Source organism: Scyliorhinus torazame, chromosome 20 (assembly GCF_047496885.1).
Source record: "Scyliorhinus torazame isolate Kashiwa2021f chromosome 20, sScyTor2.1, whole genome shotgun sequence".
Taxonomy (NCBI): domain Eukaryota; kingdom Metazoa; phylum Chordata; class Chondrichthyes; order Carcharhiniformes; family Scyliorhinidae; genus Scyliorhinus; species Scyliorhinus torazame.
In genome coordinates this window covers 25,645,285-25,670,155 of record NC_092726.1, presented here as the reverse complement: position 1 = coordinate 25,670,155, position 24,871 = coordinate 25,645,285, and the positions used below count along the sequence as shown (strand labels likewise).

At 51.2% G+C, this 24,871-nt stretch overlaps 1 protein-coding gene across 6 annotated transcripts; it reads right to left on the bottom strand.

Moving 5' to 3' along the window:
- Positions 1-2,419: 2,419 nt before the first annotated feature.
- LOC140396996 (LIM domain-binding protein 1-like) lies at positions 2,420-24,168 on the bottom strand. Of its 6 annotated transcripts, XR_011936660.1 has the most exons (9): positions 24,025-24,168; positions 22,712-22,814; positions 20,870-21,042; positions 18,286-18,408; positions 17,115-17,198; positions 11,752-11,875; positions 10,794-10,939; positions 4,976-5,066; positions 2,420-3,668 (listed from the first exon to the last, which is right to left on the bottom strand). XR_011936660.1 is itself a non-coding variant. In XM_072486009.1 (8 exons), exons 1-8 carry the CDS (start codon positions 24,082-24,084, stop codon positions 3,630-3,632), a joined length of 858 nt encoding a protein of 285 aa, XP_072342110.1. In that variant the 5' UTR covers positions 24,085-24,168; the 3' UTR covers positions 2,420-3,629. The 6 variants fall into 6 exon arrangements, 5 of the variants coding, with proteins under 5 accessions (XP_072342110.1, XP_072342111.1, XP_072342108.1 ...); XM_072486009.1 differs by lacking the exon at positions 4,976-5,066 and having other exon boundaries at positions 10,788-10,939; XM_072486010.1 differs by lacking the exon at positions 4,976-5,066.
- Between the last annotated feature and the right edge of the window lie 703 nt (positions 24,169-24,871).

The following is a 24,871-nucleotide window of genomic DNA, read 5'->3' as shown; positions in this document are numbered from 1 at the left end:
AAAGGGACAATAAATGTTGGACTAACCCACGTCACGCAAAATATTTTAAAAAAGATGCTGCAAAGGGTTGTTGTTGCCTTCTGCAGTACAGCGGACCCAGCAACTCCCACTCTGTAGGTTGCCGCTGGAGAGGACTTTACAGGCCGATAGGACAACCTGCTTTGCCGTGTTGCGAACGTACTTAACGTGGTCATCGATGCCTGAAGTGGGCCTGGAGCCCAGAGTTTCTGGCCCGGGAGGGGGAGGGGCACTGCACCTCAAGGCCAAGCAAGACGCAGGATAAATCCGGTTTCTTGGCATACTCTTCCAACTCCACATGGCACGGGTGAGCATCGCAGGCAGTCAGTCTGGAGTTTGGGAAATCCGATTTGTCTTTTAATACTTTATTTTTAAATTAGTGACCACCTGCAAAGGGAGCGCGGTAGACACAATGTCCGATTCTTGGCTGTTTCACGGGACACCTACTGGAAACCCTCACGTTTGAAGATGCTTCAGTTCGAAGCTCGCCGATCGAACAGAAACAAAACATCCAGGAGCGGTCAACGGGCACGGTTGTTATAAACATAAAACACGTAAAAACGGACCCATGGACACACGTGCATGCATGCACGTACGTGTCTGCGGACACAAAAACATGCAGACGCATTGCCTGTGGCCTTCCTCAGTGGAGGCATGGAACACTTTTTTTTTTACAAAAAGGATTAACACTGGGAAAGGAGCTTAGAGGCCTGGTGCCCGTTCTGGCTGGACAAGCCTTTGAGCTCGTTTCCAGTTAGAAAGAAGATGCAGGGCCTGCCTCGGAATGAAGCGCAACTGTCTAGGCATTGCCCAACATTATGTTAGTGGGGCTGCAGTGACCTTCTGTGGTGAACAGGAGAACAGCCTGTGTACAATTCAAGCAATTTGCATGCAAATTCTTACACATCAAAACCGACACGTGTGTCTGAGTGGAGTCTGCACGTTCTCCCTGTGTCTTCGTGGGCTTCCTCCTACAAGACGTGCTGTTAGGTAATTTGAACTCTCCCTCGGTGTACCCGAACAGGCGGCGGAATGTGGCGACGAGGGGATTTTCACAGTAGCTTCATTGGTGTTAATGTAAGCCTACTTGTGACACTAATAAAGATTACTTGCATATTGCTCGATCGTTAACTGTAGTGACAACTTGAGGGATATACTCGCACTGGAGGCCGTTTGGAGAAGATTCTCTAGGCCGATTCCTGGGATGTCGGGGATTTGTCTTAAGAGACTAGATTGAGCAGATCTGGCCTGCACTTATTGGGAGGTTAGAAGAATTGAGAGGCGATCGCATTGAAATATGGACAATTCTGAGGGGGCTCAACAGGGTGGATGTTGAATGTTTCCCCCTCAGTGGATATAGAACGAAGGGGCTCTGTTTAAAAAAGGGGCCTCATATTTAAGATGGAGGAGAAATTTCTTCTCAGGGTCATTAGTCTGTGGAATTCCCTCCCCCAGAGCTGTGGGTCACTGAATATATTCAAGGCTGAGTTCAAAGTATTGACAAGGTCAAGCGTTATGGGGGGAGGGGTGCAGATAGGAAAGAGTGATCATAATCAGACCAGCCATGATCTCTCGAATGGCGGAGCAGGCCCGACTCTTGCTCTTAATCTTTACAATCTTATTTAATCAATCCCAGTTGAGCCTTCAAAAGGTAGAGGGTGGAACGTTGTGCCTCGTTAGGACAAATGGTGAAGCAGGGTTAGAGGATGGGAGAAAGGATGGAGGAGCAACGGTGCTGAGGCAGAGGGAAGAGGAAGGACAAGTCGCACGAGTGCAGTGATGCAAAGCCGGGCTGAGAGGTTCAGGAAGAGCTGCTGGCAAAGGTTGTGAAGACCAATCATAATAATTTTTATGAGTGTCACAAGTAGGCTTACATTAACTCTGCAATGAAGTTACTGTGGAAATCCCCTCGTCGCCACTATTTGGGCAGCACGTGGGAAGCCAGCAAATGCCGGTGGACGTGCCAGCGTCGAAGGGGGTGTGTGCAGCGACGCGGGTCACCGCCTGCAGGAGATACTGCAGCTACGAGCAACGAGGGCAGCTTTTAGTACGAGCTCGGCCTTGTTCCAGTAAACTCCCAAGGCACTTGGCCCCCAAAATATCAGTGGGAGCACGTTCCTGACCGCCAGTCCTATTTTTATACGGAGCGTGGCACCCCGAGACATCACAGGAGGGACGCTACTAAACTTGCGGAGTAGGTTAATAAGTGACAAATCAGTGGATAATAATAAGTGGAACCAGGGAGAGCAGGAGCAAAGATACATTCCCCGCACTGTGCATGTTTCCTTGGCCGCAGAAATATACTTTTAACTGTACTTCGGTACACGTGACAATAAATATCAATCAATCAATCCAACAGGAGACAGGCAGGGACACACACAAAAGAATTGTCAGACGCACGTAGCTGAGAAAAAGTACTTTACTCAAAGAGCGTAACAATTCGTAATGGGTCAAAGCAACAAGAACCCACGGGTTTTTGTCTGTAGTGATCTGGTACAAAAGGATGGAACTTTATTTTTGTTTTATACACATGTTACATATTCAGCAAAATATTCCTGCCACTTCTGTGAGAGCTTACAAGTCAAACGTCACCCAGGGTTTCACAGCTTATTAAGGATGGGAAAAAAAAATGTACAAGTTACAGATCGAATTCAAGAGCAAACAAGGGTGCGAGCTGGGACCAAAGGATTGCCTTTAATCCAAGGCTTAAATTCGGTGGGGGATTTATCCCCTTCAGTGGGTTCCCTGGGGGTGGAGGGGGTCTAAAAACCACAACTAGGGCTATGATCGCAGGCAGCCCTGGTCCACGCACTCAGGTTTCAGAATGCCACGTGGTAACACTTCTCGAAAGGAGAGAATGGCCTCTGCTCATCCTACCCTAAACCAGCATACCTCACGCCACGCCCCCCCCCCCCCCCCCCCCGGGGGAATAGACGGCCACACCCGGACCTCAAGCCACCCTACAGGCACCGTGGTCGGACTCCGACCACGTTGAGGGACAGCAACATCGAGGGGCAAGTCTCGGGCAGTCTTTAAGAGAGCACGTGCGCCATTTGAGGCGCTGATGGGGAGCAGGGTCAGCGGGAAGCACTCTCCCCGGGCACACCAGAATCCAGGCCACTGGTTCGCAGGCATCGCTTTTGGTCCACGGCAGTGAGAAAAGGGGTGGGGGTGGGGGGTTCACGATAGTTGCAAGCGTTAGTGGGGCAGTCATATTAAGCACGAAAGAGCAATAACACGCACTCCTATCGCCAATGCACTAACACAGTGGAACTGGGATTTTACACGGTGGTGGGGGGGGGAAAGCGACACCGGATTTGTGTATTTTAATCGGAAATGCTGCCCACAGGCCTTAGTGAACAGCACAAGACCACCCCCCCCCCGACGCCCTAATGAATATCTGGCGGCAATACCACACGAGGCAGAAGTGGTCAGTTACCACGGGTGGGATCTAAGGGAAAATAAAAGGCAGTTTGGCAGCTTAAGTCGTTCAGATATTCCACAAGGGTCAGCCAACTGATAATGTCCCTCCAAGCATCCTCACTCGTTGCTCTTGACATTGCATCATCGAGTTCTTTCTCCAGACAATAAAAGATGGACTGTGGGCCCTATTACACTCCAACGCTTGTACCTGAATCTTTAATCGAGGCCTGTGCAACAAGGGATAAATCTCCAACTGTAAGACACTTAAGGACACACTAACTATACACAATAACTTACTCTCTATTCGATCTCGTCCAACACTTACAAGCTACACACCGTAACTGGCTTTGAGAGGGAGATACGCGGGACCATTGGTCCCCAGATTGGGGCTCACTGTTAAGGGTTCGGAGCGCCACACTAAGGTGCCTCTCCCGGGAGGGGGTAGGGATCCCGCCAACACATCAGGACATAGAATAGAATCCCTACAGTGCAGAAGGAGGCCTCTGGACCCATCGAGTCTGCACCGACCCTCCGAAACAGCACTTCCCACCGCCCGCTCTATCCCCATACCCCCGCCTAACCTGCACATCTTTGGGCTGTGGGAGGAAACCGGAGCACCCGGAGGAAACCCACGCACACATGTGCAGAAGGTTCGAAAGTCACACCAGCCCACAGCTTGGCATTGGGCCCCACCCCAGAGCGTTTGAAATCCTCATGCGAGCATTTAAAAAAAAAAGAACGGACACTTTCTTGGGTGGAGTAAGCATGCCTCCCTTTAACCAACCCGGGGCTAACAGATCGTCGGCACAGAAGAAGCAGCAAATCAAAGTGGGGGAGTGGGGAGTTCTGCTGCCTGTTCTCTCCGTGGCGGCCATTTTCCCAGCATGTTCCGGTTTACCGGAAAAGGGGTGCGTCCAATTTCGACGGCAAGAAGAAACAAAAAACACAACAGTGCACAGAAGGCGGGGAACGCCACAGGGCTGTGCCTCAGCTTGGTGACAAGAACCTTCTGCGTAGCTCAACAGAGACGACAACTGCACAGTCAGCGCGATGTAACCCAACACATTCTCCATCCCGTCACTCGCCGCCTACGGCTCAGCGAGTGGTACATTAACCGCAACGGGGCAGACACACCCCTCCACACATTTACATCGCCAATTGTATTCCCCCCCGCCCCCCCCGGTTCATCTGTCACCAGTCGGGCACGAGACCGCATTCGAAAATGTTCTTTTTAAAATGGTGTGTGCGTGTCTCCGGTCACAGCCGGAGTGGCAGGAGACGGGACCACGGACGTCCCGATTGGTACATTGGGCTGGCTCTCCAGACACCATGGGCCAGACCTGGGTCACAGTTCAGCACCCACAATCCTCCAGGTCGGCCCCCCCCCCCCCCCCCCCCAGCCCCCACCCCCACCCCCGAGTCTCAAGCCTGGCAGCTTTGCCGGGGGTGGGGAGATGGGCGGGGAGGTGGAGGGTGGAAGGCCGAGCGAGCAGACGCTTGAGATTGAACCCTGAAACCGTCCTGCGGCACGCACCTCCGAGCTGCCAGTCGCTCGCGACAATGACCGAGGCCACGGGGATTAGGGCTCTGTCCTCTGTCTAAGAATGGTACATGGTGCGGAAGATCTAAACAGAACGGGAGAAATTAAAAAATAAAAATTAAACAAACAAACAAAAAAAAATGATGTCTTTCCGATGCAATATTTCCACTCCGGAATTCCTGAAAGATCCCGTTGAATGCCTGAGCTTCCGGCCGGGAGCGGTGGCCGGAAGAGGGCACAGGTGACAAGTTTACAACCCATATTTTTGTGTGTGTGTTTCTGGTTAGGACAATGCAGGAAATGTCTGCGTCGCAGGCGGTTCCCTCTCTGCTGGCTTCTTGGCGATTGGAGTACAAGGCGGGTTTCAATGGTTTTTTCAAAACCCCTTCTCGATTACAGGTAGACAGGGGTGGGGTGGGGGGGGGGGGGGGAAAGATGAGACGAAAAAAAAGAACCCAACTCTGATTTGAGGCAAACTGCACAACGCAAAATGTCAACCCGTGCGCGGCAATTTGACCCGTCGTCAGCTTCACGCTTAACAGTGTCACACAAGACACACACACACACACACACGCACAGCAACCAGCACAAAACAGAAATATCAGCTGAGAGCAAGGGCAAAAAAAGGTAAGTGCATTAATTCAGAGCTGCAGTCAAGACTCAAGCTAAACCCCGCTCTACTTCACAAATGGTGGCCAGGGCCTACCAGAAGGCCCGAGGGAGCTCATCCTGATCTCCGAGCTACACAACTGGCTGTGCAAACCTCCTGGTTAGACTCCACTTGGGAGTCGCTGTGAGCAGTTCCGGCCACCACACCGTAGGAATATACAGACACAGGGGTTATGCTGCAGCTTTACCAGCCCCTGGTTAGACCTTACTTGGAATCACTGTGAGCAGTTCTGGGCATCACACCTCAGGAAGGATATTTTGGCCTTGGAGGGAGTGCAACGTAAGGTTTACTAAAATGATACCCGGATTACAGGGGTTGATGTATGAGGAGTGATTACACAAATTAGACCTGTTTTTGCTGGAATTTAGAAGGCTGAGGGGCAATCTGATCGAAGTATTGAAGATATTAACAGGGAAAGACAGGGTAGATAAAGACAAACTATTTCCATGGGTTGGAGATTCAAAAACTAGGGGGGCACAGTCTAAAAATTAGGGCTGGACCGTTCAGGAGAGATGTTAGGAAGAGCTTCTTCACTCAAAGGGTGGTAGCGGTTTGGAACTCTCTCCCACAAAAGAGCAGTCGAAGCGAGATCGGTTGTTCATTTTAAATCGGAGATAGAGTTTGAAGTAAAGATATTAAGGGATGCGGGCCCAAGGCAGGAATATGGAGTTAGGCCGCAGGTCGGCCACTGAATGGCGGGACAGGCTCGAGGGGCTGAATGGCCCACTCCTGTTCCTATGTTTCAACGCAGGGAGCAAATTACGGGGAGTTCCTTTTTAACACTGGACTCTCTGGTAAGAAAATATTTTGTTCGCCATGAGGTTTAGGCTCTTGGATCGTACCTGCCAAGCACAGGCTTCTCCAGGTGATGCATTAGCAGAGCAGCAAGTGCTTCGTTAGCCGTCACAAAGAGGTGCCGACAACTCTGGCCCAATTCACAGGGTAAGTCTCATTCACTATTTAAGATAGCCATGTTCCTCAACTGAAGGAATGCGCTCGGTAAGGAAGGATTGATACATTTACTGGGTCCAGTGAGTTCAGTCGAATACATGGGGCGGCATGGTAGCACAGTGGTGAGCACTACTGCCCCAAAGCTCCAGGTCCCTGGGTTCGATTCCCGGCTTGGGTCACTGTCTGCGCGGAGCCTGCACGTTCTCTCCCCGTGTCTGCGTGGGTTTCCTCCGGGTGCTCCGGTTTCCTCCCACGAGTCCCGAAAGACGTGCTTGTTAGGTGAATTGGACATTCTGAATTCTCCCTCAGTGTACCTGAACAGGCGCCGGAATGTGTCGACTAGGGAATGTTCACAGTGACTGTAAGCTTCCGTGTGGCACTAATAGAGATTATCATTATGCTGACACGACTATACTTCCTACAGACTGACAGATGAGAGGCAATTGCCTCGAGGGCAAGGCTCCAATTTGAAGTAAAAGCTGAGCTGGCCAACGTGTCGATACATCCCGGCGGATGAGCAAGTCATTCCCCTTTCCCCCTCTCTCTTGTCTGAATCTGGCAGAGGTCACCCCACACTTCCAGGGGCCCAGGGATAGCAAACTGGAGCAGGAACCCTGCCTGACCTTCACCTGCTCGGCCTACTCCTAACAGGGCTGCGGCCTAGATCAGAAGGCCCAGTACGACAGGACATTTACCTCCCAATAGGCAGCAGTCACCTCCAAACTCGTTTAATACACTTACTTTTTTTTTGGCCCTGGGTCACTGTTCGAGAAGCATTTCTTTTGTGTTCACAACGGCGTAACTGTTGGTGCCCAGTCTCGGGTTTAAGATGGGCGAGTGCGTTATCAGTCCCTGCAATTCTGAAATGGCCGTTCAAGCCCTCCCCAGCCCCCGCCCCCCAGCGCCGTCACTGGGACGTGGGGTTATCAGACTTGCTCTCCTGGCTTGACGGCGGCTTACTGCTCCAGGGGCTGCCAGTCCCCAAGGCGGGCAGGTTGCGGAAGTCCTCCTCCTCATCGAGGCCATTGGCTGCGTCATACTGGCCGTTCTCTAACCGCGTGATTAGCCGCTCATCCTCGTCACCGAGCTCCCCACCCATTAGTGCTGGCTCACCCACAATCATAACGTCCTACAACAGGGTAGGGTAGGTCAGGTCGCAGCGATTAAACCACAGCAAAGACAAGCAGAGAGAAAAAATAAGAATTCCTTCTCCCCCACCCCCCCCCCCCCCCCCGCCCCGCCCCCACCACCACACAGGCCGCGCCGCTTAACAAGCATTTACCTCGAATGAAACCCCCCCCCCCCCACCCCCGATGGATTCAGCAACAGCCGGCCGGAATGGGAGGGCAGTGGTGGGGGATAAAGAGTTTGTTCCACTGCTCAATCCCTGCTAACCCGGGGAAAGCGCTGACGGAGCAGAGAACGTGGGGATGCAAGGCAACAAGTGACTGTTTTGTTTGGGGGGGGGGGGGGGGGTAGTGAGTGTTGCTGCATGGCGATTTATGTTCGTTACTTGTGGGCGCTCTGATTTATCGTACTCTCTAATGCCGCAAAAAGCCAAATTTGCACCCGAATTTTGATGATTTTGCATGCAAATTTTGATGATTTTGCATGCAAATGTTGATGATTTTGCACGCAGATTTTGATGATTTTGCACTCAAATTTTGATGATTTTGCACGCAAATTTTGATGATTTTGAGCTCAAATTTTGATGATTTTGAGCTCAAATTTTGATGATTTTGAGCTCAAATTTTGATGATTTTGCATGCAAATTTTGATGATTTTGCATGCAAATTTTGATGATTGTCCATCGTGAGGTAAAACTTCCTTTTCAAAAAGAAAGGCAAGGCTTGATTACGCTAATTCCCAGTCCAAATCAGACCGAAAATCTGTTCCAAACGTACCGTTATAACTTGCTTCGCTGGTTACAAACATCTTTTGGAAAAACTGTACAATCCCCCAGCTAACAGTTTATTGACGGGAATAGGGGGCCATGTTTGAGTCGCCCGGGGGTCACGAGATTTCAACCAAACAACCGAGGGACAGGCTTTCTCTGTTTTATGGAGGGGCTTCTTCCGTAAGAGAGGAAGATTTGCTTTAAAAGTCTAACCCTCAAAGCGAAACAAGGTCCCTTGGCGACTTTATCTTACTTTCCCATTCCTGAGCCAAGCTGGGCTAGAATCAAAGGCCGGTTTAATTCGAGGAAAACCACTTGTCAAAAGATTAGGTTCGGGGGGGGAAATCCTAACCATTGCTTCTTTTTACACAGAACTTAAAGCCCCTCGATAGCGAAGACACTGAGGCCCACGAATTGGCTGATATTGTCCCACACAGGGGGTGTGTGTGTGTGTTTGCGGGGAGGGGGGTATGCAGGGTTACAATCCCAAACCCCCCCCCTTTTTTTTTTAGCCCAGCAAGTTACTCTCAGATTGAACCTGCAAGAGAAGAGGGCACTCTTAAATCAAAGGTTCGTCTTGCTAAACTCGTTCGCTACCTTACTCACTGCATGCACACCGAGCTCTTTTATTGAGCTTTTTTTCCCTTAGAATTTTGAGGGGGGGTTGGGAAAGAGGAATTCAGAACTAGTTTCAGAAAAGAAAAACGCAGAAACCTGCTGTGTTCTTTAACAGAGCCTCGGCCTGGCCAGCTGTCCCCTCCGCAGGAAAGACCTGAGCGTGACCACGTACCGCCGGAAATGCCCATTTATTGATGTCGCACAAACTGTGCTTTGTTCCCCCCCCCCACCCCCGGGGCAATGGGGGTGCTCAACCATCACGTTAACCTCACTACGCGCCCAATGTTTGAGCGGCCTGTCCCCCAAACTCGGGCCTTGGCTTGATCTGCCCTCCGCCAGTCAGGCCGCACTGTGGTGGGCTCAGGGGAATGGTGGGCAAGGGGCTCGACGCGGTCGGCTGGAGCAGCGGTTCCGAGGGAGCGCTCAACGTGAGCTTTCCTCGGTCAAGGGCGGGTGTCACGGCGCGAAGAACACAGCAGGTCGGTGCTGCACTGCAAAGGAGGTACTCCTTGGCAAACCCCCAAAACAGTCAGGGTTAGAACTAGCCACGTCACCGAGAGCGAGAGGGGGGGGGAAAAAGAGCAGAGTCAAAGGGAAGGAGTAATGCAAGAGTTCGCTGACAGCTCCCTCGACAGCCCCAAACAGTTTGATGTAAAATGGCCTCCAGAACCGCAATGAGATTGCTCGTGAAGCAGTAACGGTCACCAGAAAGCACCTCGACGGTGTCAAAAATGTTTCCTGGGGTGGCCTACCGACTCGTTTGCTTCCCCACGCTTTGGTTTAAGAATGGGAAGGCAGACGAGGGGCTGAAACCCCACGCCACCCGCGAAACAACTCCCCCCCCCCCCCCCCCCCCCCCACAAACCGAAAAGGGTCAGGCTTGTTCTCGCTGTAAGGTTGTGGAGTTAGGGCTGGATTTCTGACAGGGCTCATTGGTATGGCACTGTGCATTTCAAATGGAAAGTAAAGGGCTCTTCTACCAGCTGGATGCTCTCATCACTGTGGCCTCCAAGCGGCCAACTCCCAACTCTATCCTAAACAAGCTGATGTCACCAAAAACTCATGGCCTCGCAACCACCCCCCCCCCCCCCCCCCCCCCCCCACTCCTGCCATGACCTCCACTGCCACTCCCTCAGCTCACTCCTGCCCCTCCCTCCCTGCATCCTCAGCTTCTTGCTCAGATGGCAGCGTCAGTGAGGCGTTGGCATCAGCTAACGTTCTTGAGTTTCCTAGGCCCGGTCACATGGGCACCTGCTGCTCCTGCCCCGGGGGGGGGGCGTGAACCTCACCCATCTATAAGGGATTCCCCCTCTGGCCGCCTCTGTTCTTTATTCCGGTTTGGGGAAGGGTTGGGGCAGAACGTGCCCATTGGGCAGGGGCAGCCCGCCACGGTCAACAGGCAGAAAAAAAAACTGCTCCCCCCCCCTTCCCACATGAAACAGGTGACCCTCCAGGGCAAACGGTCCCCCCATCCCTACGATCGAAGGGAATGCACACTGCCCCAGTGGTGGGACCGGGGGAAGGGAAGGACTCCAATTCCACCACCCAACCCCCCCCCCCCCCCCACCCCCACCTCCCAGGAGTCTGTGTAAAGAGGCTAGCTGTTTGTTTGCGGGTTAGTAGCGGGTCAGAGCCGAGCGGTTAGATGGGCAGGGGAGAAGGATGCTTACAGGTACCTGAGTGGACAGGTTGAAGTTGGCGGCGGGGGCGCTCTTCTTCTTGCTGCCCCCGCTGCTGTTGCTGGCGGGCCCCGTCCCGGATGTGGTGCCGCCGGACTGCTTCCTCTTCCGCCGTTTGGCCGTGGGTGGCCGCACAGGTTCGGCTGCGGGAAGAAGACAAGGTAGAAAGGGAGTGAGTGAAGGCAAGGAGCGAGAGACTCCAGCGGACGGCAGGGCCTTCTCTCTCTCTCTGTTTAGACAGGGAGGCACTGCATCCAAGCACGCGCTTGTCCTTTACACGCGAGCTTGAGGATCAAAGGGGACGGACCCTTCCCTCACCCTCTCGGAGGACGGGCACTGTTCGCCACAATCAATAACCCACTGGTGAGGTGAGGGGATCAAACCTTCAAAGGACAAATTCAAAAGACACGATCGCGTTCGTCAGTCGGGCTGACAGGAATTGGGTGTTCATATAACCCACCTCCCCCCCCCCCCCCCGACCCAGAAAGAGGTGATCAGAGGCAAATTCCCCAATCCCCTCACGCCACCCAGCCTCGTTCTGCCCGACCCGTGTTGGACTTCGACCCACAGAGGTGGCTCTGCAATGTTGTCACACTGCGCCGGCTCTAGCCCGTGCTGCAACGGGCATTGTAGAGTGTCCATTCGGCCCATCGTGTCTGTGTCAGCTCTCCGAATGAGCATTGTGACTTTTCACCACCCTCCTGCCTTTTCGCCGTCACCCCTTGCCTATTAATTCTACGGAAGCCATCTTGAAGGCATTCCCCGGGCAGCGCTGTGGCGTGTCACCTGGAGGGGGGCAGGGTCTGATTTTTAGGGGCGGGCCGACGATACGTTCAGCTGTAGAGTGGGTCGAATACAGTCTTCCCCTCTGTTCCCTTGGGCGAGTCTCCCGGCCTGCTCGAGCTCCCTGACAGGCCATCTCTGTCCCACCCCACCCCACCCCGAGCCTCTTTACCAGGGGGAGCGACCATCCGCTGCCACTTCTGAAACAGGCAGGTCTTCAGGCAATCCCGTGGGCTCATGTTGTAGGTTTTGTGCCTTGACATCAGTTCCTGCATGGGCTCCAGAATGACGCAAAGCTAGGTTGAGGAAACGGGTCGGGGGAACAAAAAAAAAAAAAAAAAACACAAATTAACCCCCGGGGTCTGATCTGTCGCTCCGTCAGTTAACCTGCCTCTTCGTTGAGGTCAGAAACAGGACCTAGGTTGGCGAAACTTCCACTCTGCTGCACTTCCCTTGCTCATACTGGGCAAACACTTACGGGAAATACTTTCAGTTCCTTGGCAGTGCCAAATGCCAACACTGCGGAAGAGTCGAGGCATTTTGCCGAAGCTCTTTGCCTTCCATTCTGCCCCCCTAGGCGAGTGAGAGGTCAATTCCAGTCCCACCGGACTCGCAGTCGCCGGTGAAGTTAGATTTTATTTAAACTACCCGAGGACCTTCTCAGAGCCCAATAAACTAGTCACCAGGATTGTAAATTTAACACAAGTAGCTTTTCATTATTTTTCAATAGTATAATTAAACTGACACTCCACACACACACCGTCGAGGGAAACGGTAGCGGAGAGGGCGAAAAAAAACCAATGATCAACTATCAAGGATAAAAGATCTCCAATGCACTCAGATGGTTTTCAGTTAAAGTCTTTCGGGAGTCAAGCTTTCACTTTGCTGCTTGTTCCTTCTAAGCTGGAGAGGGTTTTCCCTGGTACGGGTGTCAGCTTTCTTTGTAGATTCAAGATCGTTGCTTTGGAGAGGGTGCAGAGGAGATTTACCAGGATGCTGCCTGGACTGGAGGGCATGTCTTATGAAGAAAGGTTGAGGGAGCTAGGGCTTGTCTCACTGGAGCGAAGAAGGCAGTGAGGTGACTTGTAAAAAAAAAAAAAAATATTTTTTTATTCTCCTTTTTCACATTTTCTCCCACATTTACATCCATCAACGATAAACAATAATCAGCAAAATATGTCAGTCCCCATAACAACAACGATCCCATCCGCCCACCAACCCCCAAACATCAGCCCGCATGTTTACATAAACAAATGACAAAAAGGAATCAGGGATTACCCATAGTCACCCTTAATCTACACAGCCCCCCCCTCCCTCCCACTCCACCCCCCCCCACCCACCCATGGGCATAATAAATAGTGCCCATGACTTGTAGAACCCCTCCGAGCTTCCCCTCAGTTCGAACTTAACCTTCTCAAGGGTCAAGTATTCCAACAGGTCCCCCCGCCACGCCAGGGCACTTGGTGGAGAGGCTGCTCTCCATCCCAGCAGGATCCGCCTTCGGGCGATCAACGAGGCGAAGGCTATGATATCTGCCTCCGCTCCCGTTTCCAACCCTGGCTGGTCCGACACCCCGAATATGGCCTCCTGGGGACCCGGGTCCAGTTTCACACGCACTACCGTGGAAATTACCCGAAACACCTCCTTCCAGTACTCCCCTAGCTTTGGGCAGAGAGGTGACTTGATAGAGGTGTACAAGGTGATGAGAGGCATGGATAGAGTGGATAGCCAGAGACTTTTCCCCAGGGCGGAAATGGCTGTCACGAGGGGACATAATTTGAAGGTGATTGGAGGAAGGTATAGGGGAGATGTCAGAGGTCGGTTCTTTACACACAGAGGGGTGGGTGCGTTGTAATTGAAAATATGGAAAGATGTGTCATTTGAAACATGGAAGTCTGGCAATATCTGGTCTGAGAGGATACAGGGAAAGATCCCACAAAGGGTTAACAGCAGCTGCCAGGGAAGGATTGTAAAATGCAGATCGCCTTGGTCAAGCAGGCTTAGCAAACAAGACAAACAGGATTTGAAATGAAGTCAAAAACAATGGCTCACACCTTCATTGAAAGTAACTATCTTAGTGAGCACCTGGAAAGGAATGGATGAGGTTCAGTTGAATTTGGTGCTAATTCTAGGTGCGAAATTTTGCTAACACCAGGTAAATTAAAGAAAACTGGAGACTATCAGTCTACGAGAAACATAATTCAAAGCCAAAATCAAAGTCAAAATTCTGAGCTGAAGACACAATTGGAAAATAAAACTATAGAAATGACAGGAATTAAAAGTAACACCTCTTGAAGTCAAAGCATTTTGAACATCACAAAGGACACAATGTAATCAGATCTAGGAGATGAAGTTGTGTCAAAATGAATACTTAGTTGGATTAGAATGTTTAGATCAAAGATACTTTTTACAATCAAAGAAAATAAGAGTTACTTTACAATAAAGTCATAAAAACTTAATAAATGGTAGAAAGAGAATATAAACCTAGAGACCAGATTAGGAACTACCAGAACCAGAACTCGGAGAGAGGCAGAGAGGCGGAGAAGCAGAGAAGGAACAAGCAGCTCAGAGTCAGATTACAGTCAGCTCGGCCATGGGAAAGGGACAGGGCAAAGCAGCCAAACTAAAATGAAAATGAAAAATGAATGAAAATCGCTTATTGTCACGAGTAGGCTTCAATGAAGTTACTGTGAAAAGCCCCTAGTCGCCACATTCCGGCGCCTGTTCGGGGAGGCTGGTACGGGAATCGAACCGTGTTGCTGGCCTGCCTGGGTCTGCTTTAAAAGCCAGCGATTTAGCCCAGTGTGCTAAACCAGCCCCCAGCTAATACATCTAAGGAAGACTAGAATTTAAAGAGTAGGCAGAGTCAGGTCAGAGATAGCCAGCAGAGTCAGCTCTCACAGCTCGGTGCATGGGAAAGATAGGACACAGCAACTGAGCTAACCAACGAATACATCTAAAGAAGACCAGACTTTAAAAAGAAGATTGATTGTCAAGGTGGGCCTGAAGGTCCCTTCAACCAACCAGAAGGATCCAGAGGCAAGATCTTTTTCCTTTCTGTAAAGAAAGTAATTGCAGCTTTTAAAAGAAAAAAATATAACAATTAAATAACTTAATTTAACCTGAAATAGTGGTTATTCCAAAGTCTACTTTACTTACTTAGCAATGCGGGACCCAGGATCGATGCTACTAAGTGGTAAGTAGATGAAATCTTCGGTGAAGGTATGGGTTATACCGGGGGATAACTGGAAAACATAGTTTGACCTGAATAGCACCCACTGAAGCCTGCATCGGAGTCAGGGAGTGAGAATCCCTGTTCACCATTTAGAATGCCGGCTCTTTTTGGTATAGGGGGACTTCCAAGAATAGTGGTGAGTTTTCAACAACAGTGTGGAATGCACTGCCAGCAGAGGTGGTGGAGTCAGAGTCATTAGGGACATTTAAACGACTCTTGAACAGGCACATGGAAGGACAGCAGTAAATTGAAGGGGTGTAGGTTAGATTAGGATAAATGGTCGGCACAACATCGAGGGCCGAAGGGCTTGTACTGTGCTATACAGTTCCATGTTCTATTTCAACTACATAGTAAAGATGTGCCGGGCGCCCACTGGTTTTACAACAATAAAGTAGTCCTTGATTCCAGCAGAGTGTGTGAGAGAGAAAGTTCCTTCTTCATTCAAGGTCTAATCACTTTTGTTCAACTCTCCAGCTTAGAAGGAACAAGCATCAAAGTGAAAGCTTGAACTCCTGAAAGATTTTAACTGAAAACCATCAGAGTGTATCGGAGATCTTTCATCCTTTTTAGTTTATTATGATTTTTCTGCCCTCTCCAACACCCTTTCCCTCTACGTTTTTGTGTGTGCGTGTGTTTATTATATATCGAGTTGGGCGAGTTGGAAAGGGGGCCATTGGGTAAGTAGTATTAGTCAGTTATGTTTTTGTCAGATTAATTATATTATCTTTTGAAGCATCCCACAGGAACCAATTGCCGACTGTTGCCATCCAACTGTCCCTGGCCAACCCACAGGTTGCCAGCCAGCCAATCAATCTGACTTCCTCCAAAGCTGGTTCTCAAAATTCCTTCGGCGCCGATCAGCCCGTTTCCGCCTCACTAATAAATAAATCCTGGGAACACACTGTCCTGACCAGCAGTCCATTGCTTCCGATTAGGAGTCCACGGACCAAAAATATTGTAAATTTGACCAGGCACGGCGGTACAGTGGCTAGCATTGCTTCCTCACAGCGCAAGGGACCCGGGTTCAATCCCGACCTCGGGTAATTGTGCGGAGTCTGTACGTTCTCCCCGTGTCTGCGTGGGTTTCCTCCGGGTGCTCCGGTTTCCTCCCACAGTCCAAAGGTTAGGGGGATTGGCCACACTAAACTGCCCCTAGGTGGGGTCATGGGGATAGGGCGGTGGATTGGGCCTTGGTAGGGCGCTCTTTCAGGTGGCCGGTGCACACTCAATGGGCCGAATGTCCTCCTTCTGCACTGTATGAATTCTACGGTTCTAGGAAAAGAAATGGGAACAAAGGGAAATCAAAAGGAAGGATTCTCACAACGCGAAGACCTCAGCCAATCAGAGTTGACCTGCCAACTCCTTTTCGCCTGCGGTATAAATTGTTGAGAGAGTTTGAAATTTGGCATTCTTGCCTTTGTTCTGATGAGTGCAAAATGAAAAGCTTCGACAATTTGGACATACTTTCCGTACAACAGGCCTGGAAAGATTATTGCAGTCTATCAGAAGGGCCCCAAGGTTTGAAAGAGCAATTACGATACTCTATACCGTACTCAACATCTTGGCCAAAGTACCCCTTCGATACGTTGGCACTGTCTGTTCAAAGTAGCACTCCTTTATATACAAGAAAACGTTTCTCCGTTCTCTTCCTGTCCACCCTATCTCTGTCCCCGATAATTTTATACGCCTTAATCTGCCCCCCGCCCCCCTCAGCCTTCTCTGCTCCAGGGAAAACAAGCCCAGCCTAACTATTTTTTTAAAAAAATTAAAGTTCCGAATTCTTTTTTTTTTCCAATTAAGGGGCAGTTTAGCGTGGCCAATCCACCTACCCTGCACATCTTTGGGTTGTGAGGGTGAGACCCGTGCAGGCACGGGGAGAATGTGCAAACTCCACACGGGCAGCGACCCGGAGGAGCCAGGATCGAACCCGGGTCCTCGGCGCCGTGAGGCAGCAGTGCTAACCACTGCGCCACCGTGCCCAGCCGAACCGACCTCTATAAATTTACACCAGAGCTGCAGCCCACTTTTAGGCCCCGTCACCTTGGCAACAGCACAATTCGAAGGGTGAAGCTCCTTCGCTGCTGTCCCGGCAAACACTGGTCAGGTTAGGTTCCAGAGGAGGGGTATCTAACCGTCTTCTTATTGACTCACCTGCTGACCTTCAGGACCGCCGAATGGTACCAATTTGGTGCCAGGTTCGTACCGACGCAGCACATTCTTATGAAGAGAGCAGAGTTGCGCACCAAGTGCCTTTCCTTTTACTGACAGGTGTGGGAGCCCTGCTTGGACTTCTTACTTACTCTGAGGTAGTTGAGGGTGAAGTTTGTGAGCCCAGAGCGGGTGATGCTGTTGGATAACTGCTCCAACATCGGGGGATCCTGGGCCTGTTACACAAATGAAAGGCACCGTGATTATGGCAGTAGGACCAACGTGGAGGGGGAACTTTTATCGAGGTGGACAATTGTTAGCTGTGCGACGCCGAATTGTACAGGTAATACTCGGGACATCGGAAAATGCATTCCCCCGCTTGTCTTGCAATAATTAGCTGATCGCTGACTGCAATCTCAGCAAATCCTTCACAAGACAAGACAATCTTCATCAGTACAATGACTCGGTTTGAATTGACTGCTTGAGTCGACAAATATGAATTAAGATAGCATCAGGGGCGGCACAGTGGTTAGCACTGCCGCCTCACAGCGCCAAGGTCCCGGGTTTGATTCCGGCCTTGGGTCACTGTCTGTGCGGAGTCTGCACGTTCTCCCAGTGTCTGTGCGGGTTTCCTCCGGGTGCTCCGGTTTCCTCCCACAATCCAAAGGTGTGCAGGTTAGGTGGATTGGCCGTGCTAAATTGCCCCTTAGTGTCAGAAGACGTGCAGGTAAGGTGGGGTTACGGGGATAGGGCGGGTGAGTGGGCCTAGGTCTGGTGCTCTTTCAGAGGGTCAGTGCACACTGGATGGGCTGAAAAGCCTCCTTCTGCAGTCTAGGGATTCTATGGCTCTGGGGTTGGTACTGAACAGGGAGGGAGGAATAATTGACCGCCTGGATGAGAGCAACACTCAATCACTGCAATTCCTGCACACATTTCGAGCGTTGAACTTTTATAGGGCCTGGGGGTGGGACTTGTGGTTTTCTTGGATTGCCCGGACCCAGGGAACAGTGGAGTACCTCTGTCTAGATTTGATCAAGCACCTAGCCCACACTCCGATAAATACTGAAACACATCGCGCAGCTCCAACGAGCCAACACGGGCGCGAAGGAGGGCCTGGCCTCCTGCTGTGCACTGCGATTCTGTTACGAGCGCGAAGCGATCGGGCGGCCATTTTGAAAAGCCTCATTTTTGCCCGCTGGTTCCTAGGCAACGAACTGGCTGCAGGTACCAAGACCAACCTTCTTGACGGTGCATTTCCCACTACAAGGTCGCAAAAACTCACGGGTAAGGGTACGGTATGTTGAAGATAACTCAGGTACTCACATGTGTTGCTAGGATACTGCGCGAGAGCAGCTCACGGTTTTGCCGGATGTTAAAATGCCAGTTCTTGATGCGCATCAAATCATCGAAGGTGAACTCCAGGTAGAGGCGGCCTTCCGTGCAGACCTGCGGTGAGAAACAAGCCCAGTAGCCGCTCTCACTCTGCTCGGATACCTTTCCCCATTCTCCCCCAGCCACAAAGCCACGGCCTCCTCACCCAATTCCTGCTCTGATGCCCACGTGATGAATGGCTACACAACAACATTGAGGGAAGAGGTCCAACACGCAACTCGCAAACTGACCAGACTGGTCCCGGATCACGGAGTGCTAGCATGAGGGATTCCTGCGATAATGGCTTTGGGGAGTCCACGCCTGCAGTACCATGCTCAGTTTTGATCACCACATTTAAAGGAAGGCTAAGCTTGCATTGAGGGCAGCACAGCAAAATCCCACGAGATTGGCCGCCCCAGGATGAGAAGGAACGAGGGGGCCTATGCCCTCTGGAACTCAGAAGAATGAAAGGTCACCTCATGGAGACACGCCAGATTCAGATAGAGCTTGACAGGGTAGACAGGCCAGATTCAGATAGAGCTTGGCAGGGTAGACATGCCAGATTCAGAGAGAGCTTGACAGGGTAGACAGGCCAGATTCAGAGAGAGCTTGACAGGGTAGACAGGCCAGATTCAGATAGAGCTTGGCAGGGTAGACATGCCAGATTCAGATAGGGCTTGGCAGGATAGACAGGCCAGATTCAGAGAGAGCTTGACAGGGTAGACAGGCCAGATTCAGAGAGAGCTTGACAGGATAGACAGGCCAGATTCAGATAGAGCTTGACAGGGTAGACAGGCCAGATTCAGGTAGAGCTTGACAGGGTAGACAGGCCAGATTCAGGTAGAGCTTGGCAGGGTAGACAGGCCAGATTCAGGGATGTGGGAAGCGGGCGGGGGGGGGGAGAACATGGGAGTTGAGGCAAAAGGTCAGCTATTGTCGGAGTGACAGTGCGGAATCACATTCCTCATTTTAAAAATTCATTTACAGGATGTAGGTGTCGCTAGGTGGGTCTAGCATTTATTGCCCATCCCTAATTGCCCTTTGAGAAGGTGGGGATGAGCCGCCTTCTTGAGCCGCTGCAGTCCGTGTGGTGTAGGTACACCCACAGTGCTGTTAGGGAGGGAGTTCCAGGATTTTGACCCAGCGACAGTGAAGGAACGGCCGATATATTTCCAAGTCGGGGCGGTGAGTGACTTGGAGGGGAACCTCCAGGTGGTGGGGTTCCCAGGTGCTCTTGTCCGTCTAGATGGTAGAGGTCGTGGGTTTGGAAGGTGCTGCCTAAGGAGACTTGGTGCGTTACTGCAGTGCATCTTGTAGATGGTACACACAGCTGCCACTGTGCGTCAGTGGTGGAGGGAGTGAATGTTTGAGGATGGGGTGCCGATCAAGCGGGGCTGCTTTGTCCTGGATGGTGTCGAGCTTCTTGAGCGTTGGAGCTGCGCTCATCCAGGCAAGTGGAGAGTATTCCATCACACTCCTGACTTGTGCCTTGTAGATGGTGGACAGGCTTTGGGGAGTCAGGAGGTGAGTTACTCTCCGCAGGATTCCCAGCCTCTGACCTGCTCTGGTAGCCACAGTATTTATGTGGCTGGGTCCAGTTCAGTTTCTGATCAATGGTGACCCCCAGGATGTGGGGGATTCGGCGATGGTAATGCCATTGAATGTCAAGGGGCGATGGTTAGATCCTCTCTTGTAGGAGATGGTCATTGCCTGGCACTTGTGTGGCGTGAATGTAACTTGCCACTTGTCAGCCCAAGCCTGGATACTGTCCAGGTCTTGCTGCATTGGGACATAGACTGCTTCAGTATCTGAGGAGTCGCGAATGGTGCTGAACATTGTGAGCCATCCGCAAACATCCCCACTTCTGACCTTATGATGGAAGGAAGGTCATTGATGAAGCAGCTGAAGAAGGTTGGGCCTTGTGGTTTTTTTGTCAGCCGCTTTCGAGTGTATCCTCCGAGATTCAGAACAGTGATCCGGGTCAATTCCTCAATTCCCCTTCCTCGAGTCCTCTGCATTTCAGATTCAGATAGAGCTTGGCAGGGTAGACAGGCCAGATTCAGATAGAGCTTGGCAGGGTGGACAGGCCAGATTCAGATCGAGCTTGGCAGGGTAGACAGGCCAGATTCAGATAGAGCTTGGCAGGGTAGACAGGCCAGATTCAGATCGAGCTTGGCAGGGTGGACAGGCCAGATTCAGATAGAGCTTGGCAGGGTAGACAGGCCAGATTCAGATCGAGCTTGGCAGGGTGGACAGGCCAGATTCAGATAGAGCTTGGCAGGGTGGACAGGCCAGATTCAGATAGAGCTTGGCAGGGTAGACAGGCCAGATTCAGATAGAGCTTGGCAGGGTAGACAGGCCAGACTGAGATAGAGCTTGGCAGGGTAGACAGGCCAGATTCAGATAGAGCGGGGGGGGAAATAGATTCGAAAGGAGCAAGGGTGAGGACTGACCGTGCCTCCCTCCCTCCCACACTGCTTTATTCTTTAGTCGACACAAAGGGCCCCCATCTCCCACCGGCTCCGCAGACCCTCACCTTGGTGAAGATGGGTTTGTTATGCAATGTCACCATGCTGCATAGGTCACAGTCCAGGATTACCAGGTTGCCGTGGAATGATTCCTTCGAGTGTTTCAGGTTGAAGTAAAGATCTGTCGCTCCGCCATCGAAGATGCTTCGGAAATACCGAGGGATCAGGGTCCGCCCGATCGCTGTGTGGATACGGGAGAGGGAAACCCCCCCAAAAAAAGTTTTAAATGTCACAAGGGTTTCAGAATACAACTATCAGAGACACACCAAACACACGCGGAGAAATTGGTATCAGCAATGTGATTTACACACAGGACTTCTGCTTATTCTTTTCATCAAAGCTTCCTCACTCTGGAAAAAGCTTCCGAAATCTGTCGCTGTGTAAAAACAGGCGGAGGAATTATTAATACAAATTTTCTTAACAGTCCGGCCTCGTGACTTGTTTATCGTCATAGATTCATAGGGCGGCGCGGTAGCATAGTGATTAGCACAGTTGCTTCACAGCGCCAGGGTCCCAGGTTCTGGGTCACTGTCTGTGCGGAGTCTGCACGTTCTCCCCCGTGTCTGCGTGGGTCTCCTCCGGGTGCTCCGGTTTCCTCCCACAGTCCAAAGATGTGCAGGTGAGGTGGATTGGCCGCGCGAAATTGCCCTTAATGTCCAAAATATGTTACAGTAAGAAGTCTTACAACACCAGGTTAAAGTCCAACAGGTTTGTTCCGATGTCACTAGTTGGACTTTAACCTGGTGTTGTAAGACTTCTTACTGTGCTCACCCCAGTCCAACGCCGGCATCTCCACATCAAAATATGTTAAGTGGGGGTTACTGGGATAGGGTAGATATGTGGGCTTCAGTCGGATGCTCTTCGTAAGGGCTGGTGCAGACTCGATGGGCCGAGTGGCCTCCTTCTGCACTGTAAATTCTATGATTCTGAAAGTCTAATTAGGGACCGCTGGCTCCAGACTTGGATCGGCAGGTTTTAACCCGATAGGCTCAACATTATTGAGATTTAAACATTCTAATTTCCTCGGAACCGGCCCGTGATAATCTATTATCGAAGGAAACAGCTTGCGAACTTGTTTCGTGACGAAGGCCTTGTTTAGGATTCACGTTTCGTAGCAAGGCTATCTGAGAGATTGCACGGTGCCCACTGGCGTTCCAGAGTGTGTGAACATTCTGGAAGGTGCTGGCTGTTAGCACCTTCTTCATCCAGAATCCGTGCCGAGGGAGAGCTGCGCTATCAGAGGGTCATCCGAGAGCTTTTCTAAAAGCATTTTGTTCAGATCGGGCCTCTTCATGTTTAGCACAAAGAACAGTCTTTGATTAGTCAGCTGCATGAAGTAATCATCCCACATCTTACCCCCGCTTAATTTAGAGGGCCCAATTCATTTTTTCCAATTAGGGGGCAATTTAGCGCGGCCAATCCACCTACCCTGCACATCTTTGGGTTGTGGGGGCGAGACCCACAGACACGGGGGAGAATGTGCAAACTCCCCAGCGCGGTGAGGCAGCAGTGCTAACCACTGCGCAGATTGTGGAATGTGGATCTGCCAGGGGATCAAAATCACCCCCACTGGCTTGCGCGATTAATTCAGGACAGGGAGGTTACGGTGTTGCTGTGTGCAGGTTAGCAAAGTACTCAATTTGACACACACGCATGATATTTGTGTCATAGAATGTGCACGAGACTCTCTCTTCATATTGCCTAGCATGGTTGTTCGACATCCCCCCCCAAATCATTACTTGTCGCAGAATCGTCCCCGACACGTCACGCCACTGACAGGCGTTGTTACCCAGGTCGGTTTGAGGTGTGTACTGTGACGTGGGGGGGGGGGCGAATCAGTACCAACTCACTGTAGCGCTTTGGTCCATCTTCCAGGCAGCAAGCCACGGTTAACACCGCGTCATCCTCGAAAAACTCGGTGGTGAAGGCGTCCCACCAAAGGTTGTCGCAGTCCTGCAGGAAAAACCGTTGCGGCAATGAGTCAGGGAGGGTGGGTGGAAGACCATCGGCACTCACAGAACGCAGGAGCCCGTTAATAACCTGAAGCTAGTGTTCATCCGAGGGAGCGAAGCAACAGAGCGTGGCAACAGCCGGGGACCCGGGCAGCGACAGTCGGGCAGCGACAGTCAGAATCAACAAGAGACATCTCCACTGCAGTACTGAGCTCTCGATAAGGCTCTGGTCACCACATTTTATGGGCTGGCACCATGGCACGGCGATCAGTGTTGCTGCCTCACAGCGCCAGGGACCTGGGATCAGTTCTGACCTTGGGTCACTGTCTGTGCGGAGTCTGCACGTCCTCCCAGTGTCTGCGTGGGTTTCCTCCCACAGTCCAAAGACGTGCAGGTTAGGGGGATTGGCCATGATCAATTTCCCCTCATAGAACGATACAGCGCAGTGTCCAAATTTTAAGCAGGGTGGCGGGGGTAGGGCGGGGCTAGGCTAAAATGCTCTTTCAGAGGGTTGGAGCAGACACGATGGGCCGAATGGCCTCTTTCTGCACTGTAGGATTTCTATGATTTACGGAGGATGTGTGCAGGGGGAGATTTGAACAAAGTGGACAAGATGGTGACGGGTTTTAATAAGGTGGACAAAGAGAAGCTGTTCCTGTTAGCTGACCGGGGGGGGGGGGCACAGATTTAAGATTTTGGGTGAGAGATATGGAGGGGGGTGGGGTAGGAGGGGGGTGAGGAAGAGCTTTTTTACACAACGGGTGGTAATGAGCTGGATCTTGCTGCCCCTGAGGCTGGTGGAAGCGGAGACGATGGATGTTTCCAAAAGGAAATTGGACGAACACAAAGTGGGGGATAAACGTGTCAAGGGGGTAGAACGGGGGGGGTGGGGGGGTGGCAATGGATGGATCATTGGACTTGATGGGCCGAATGGTCTCCTTTCATGACATAAATGACTCAAAATCTCGCCCTCGCATCCTCGGAAAGAGCAAGCACAATTCAGTATTTGGAGCGTCACCAATCGCCGCCCGTCGCGCCAACAAACTCCAAGCAGCCAGCCTCTCCACCAGCTTGGCGGGTTTCTAATGAGATTGGCCGGTCAACATTACATTCGGCAGGGTGGGGGCAACAATCCAGGCCGAGGCTGGCGACGGCACCAGGCGCGGGGGCCCCTCAACGGCAACGACGCGCGCTGCGTGAAACAAGCTCACCTCTGTCCAGTTCTGAAGGCGTTTGTTGAGCTCAAAGATCCTGTACTCAGGCTGTGACATGTAAGGCGTGTGTCTTCTGGAACCGCAGGAAGGTATCGGTTAGGTGGGGCAACCAGATCTGTGACTATGTGACAGAAACATCCTTCTTATCGCACTGACAACTCTGGAACTACAGCCTGACAATGGCCTCAACATTATAATACTGTAAAACCGATACTGGGGATCTGGCATCTCTTGTGTTGTCTGCAAATCAATGGATTGATATCTCCAATACTCTACCATGCGCGCTGTGCACAACTATTCTCGTTAGGCAGATAATGCAGAGGTGCGACTTTATCCAGTTCAGCAGCAGAGCCATCAGCGCTCGCTGAGAATCGGCGGTTATTTGCTCCGGACCGCATCTGGAGCACTGGTAGAAGTTTGAAAGCGTTCTCATGTGAGAGTACCTTTAAGAGATGGGTGTTTAAGAAATGCACCTTTAAGAAATGGGTGTTTATCAGTGATGTCAGAGTGTGGGTGGAGCTGGGCTGTCAGCTTTTTACTTTCATTTTAGGCTGTTTGCTGCAGGGTGTTATAGTTTTGCTTTCAGTGTTGGAGCTGAAGCCAGACAGAGCAGGTGCACTGTTGATCTCTCTGCCATGAAAAGACTATCTCTTGATCATTTGGTGAATTCAGAATTATAAATGTTTTCAGTAGTGAATGTAAACCTGATGTGCTTCTGTTAAAAGGTGTTTTAAATCTTATGGATGTTAAAAGGGAAAGCTTAAAGGATTACTTAGTGTTGTGTTCTTTGGGGGTTGTATTGGAATTGATGGTTGCTAAGATGTATGTTTTAAAAAGGTTAACT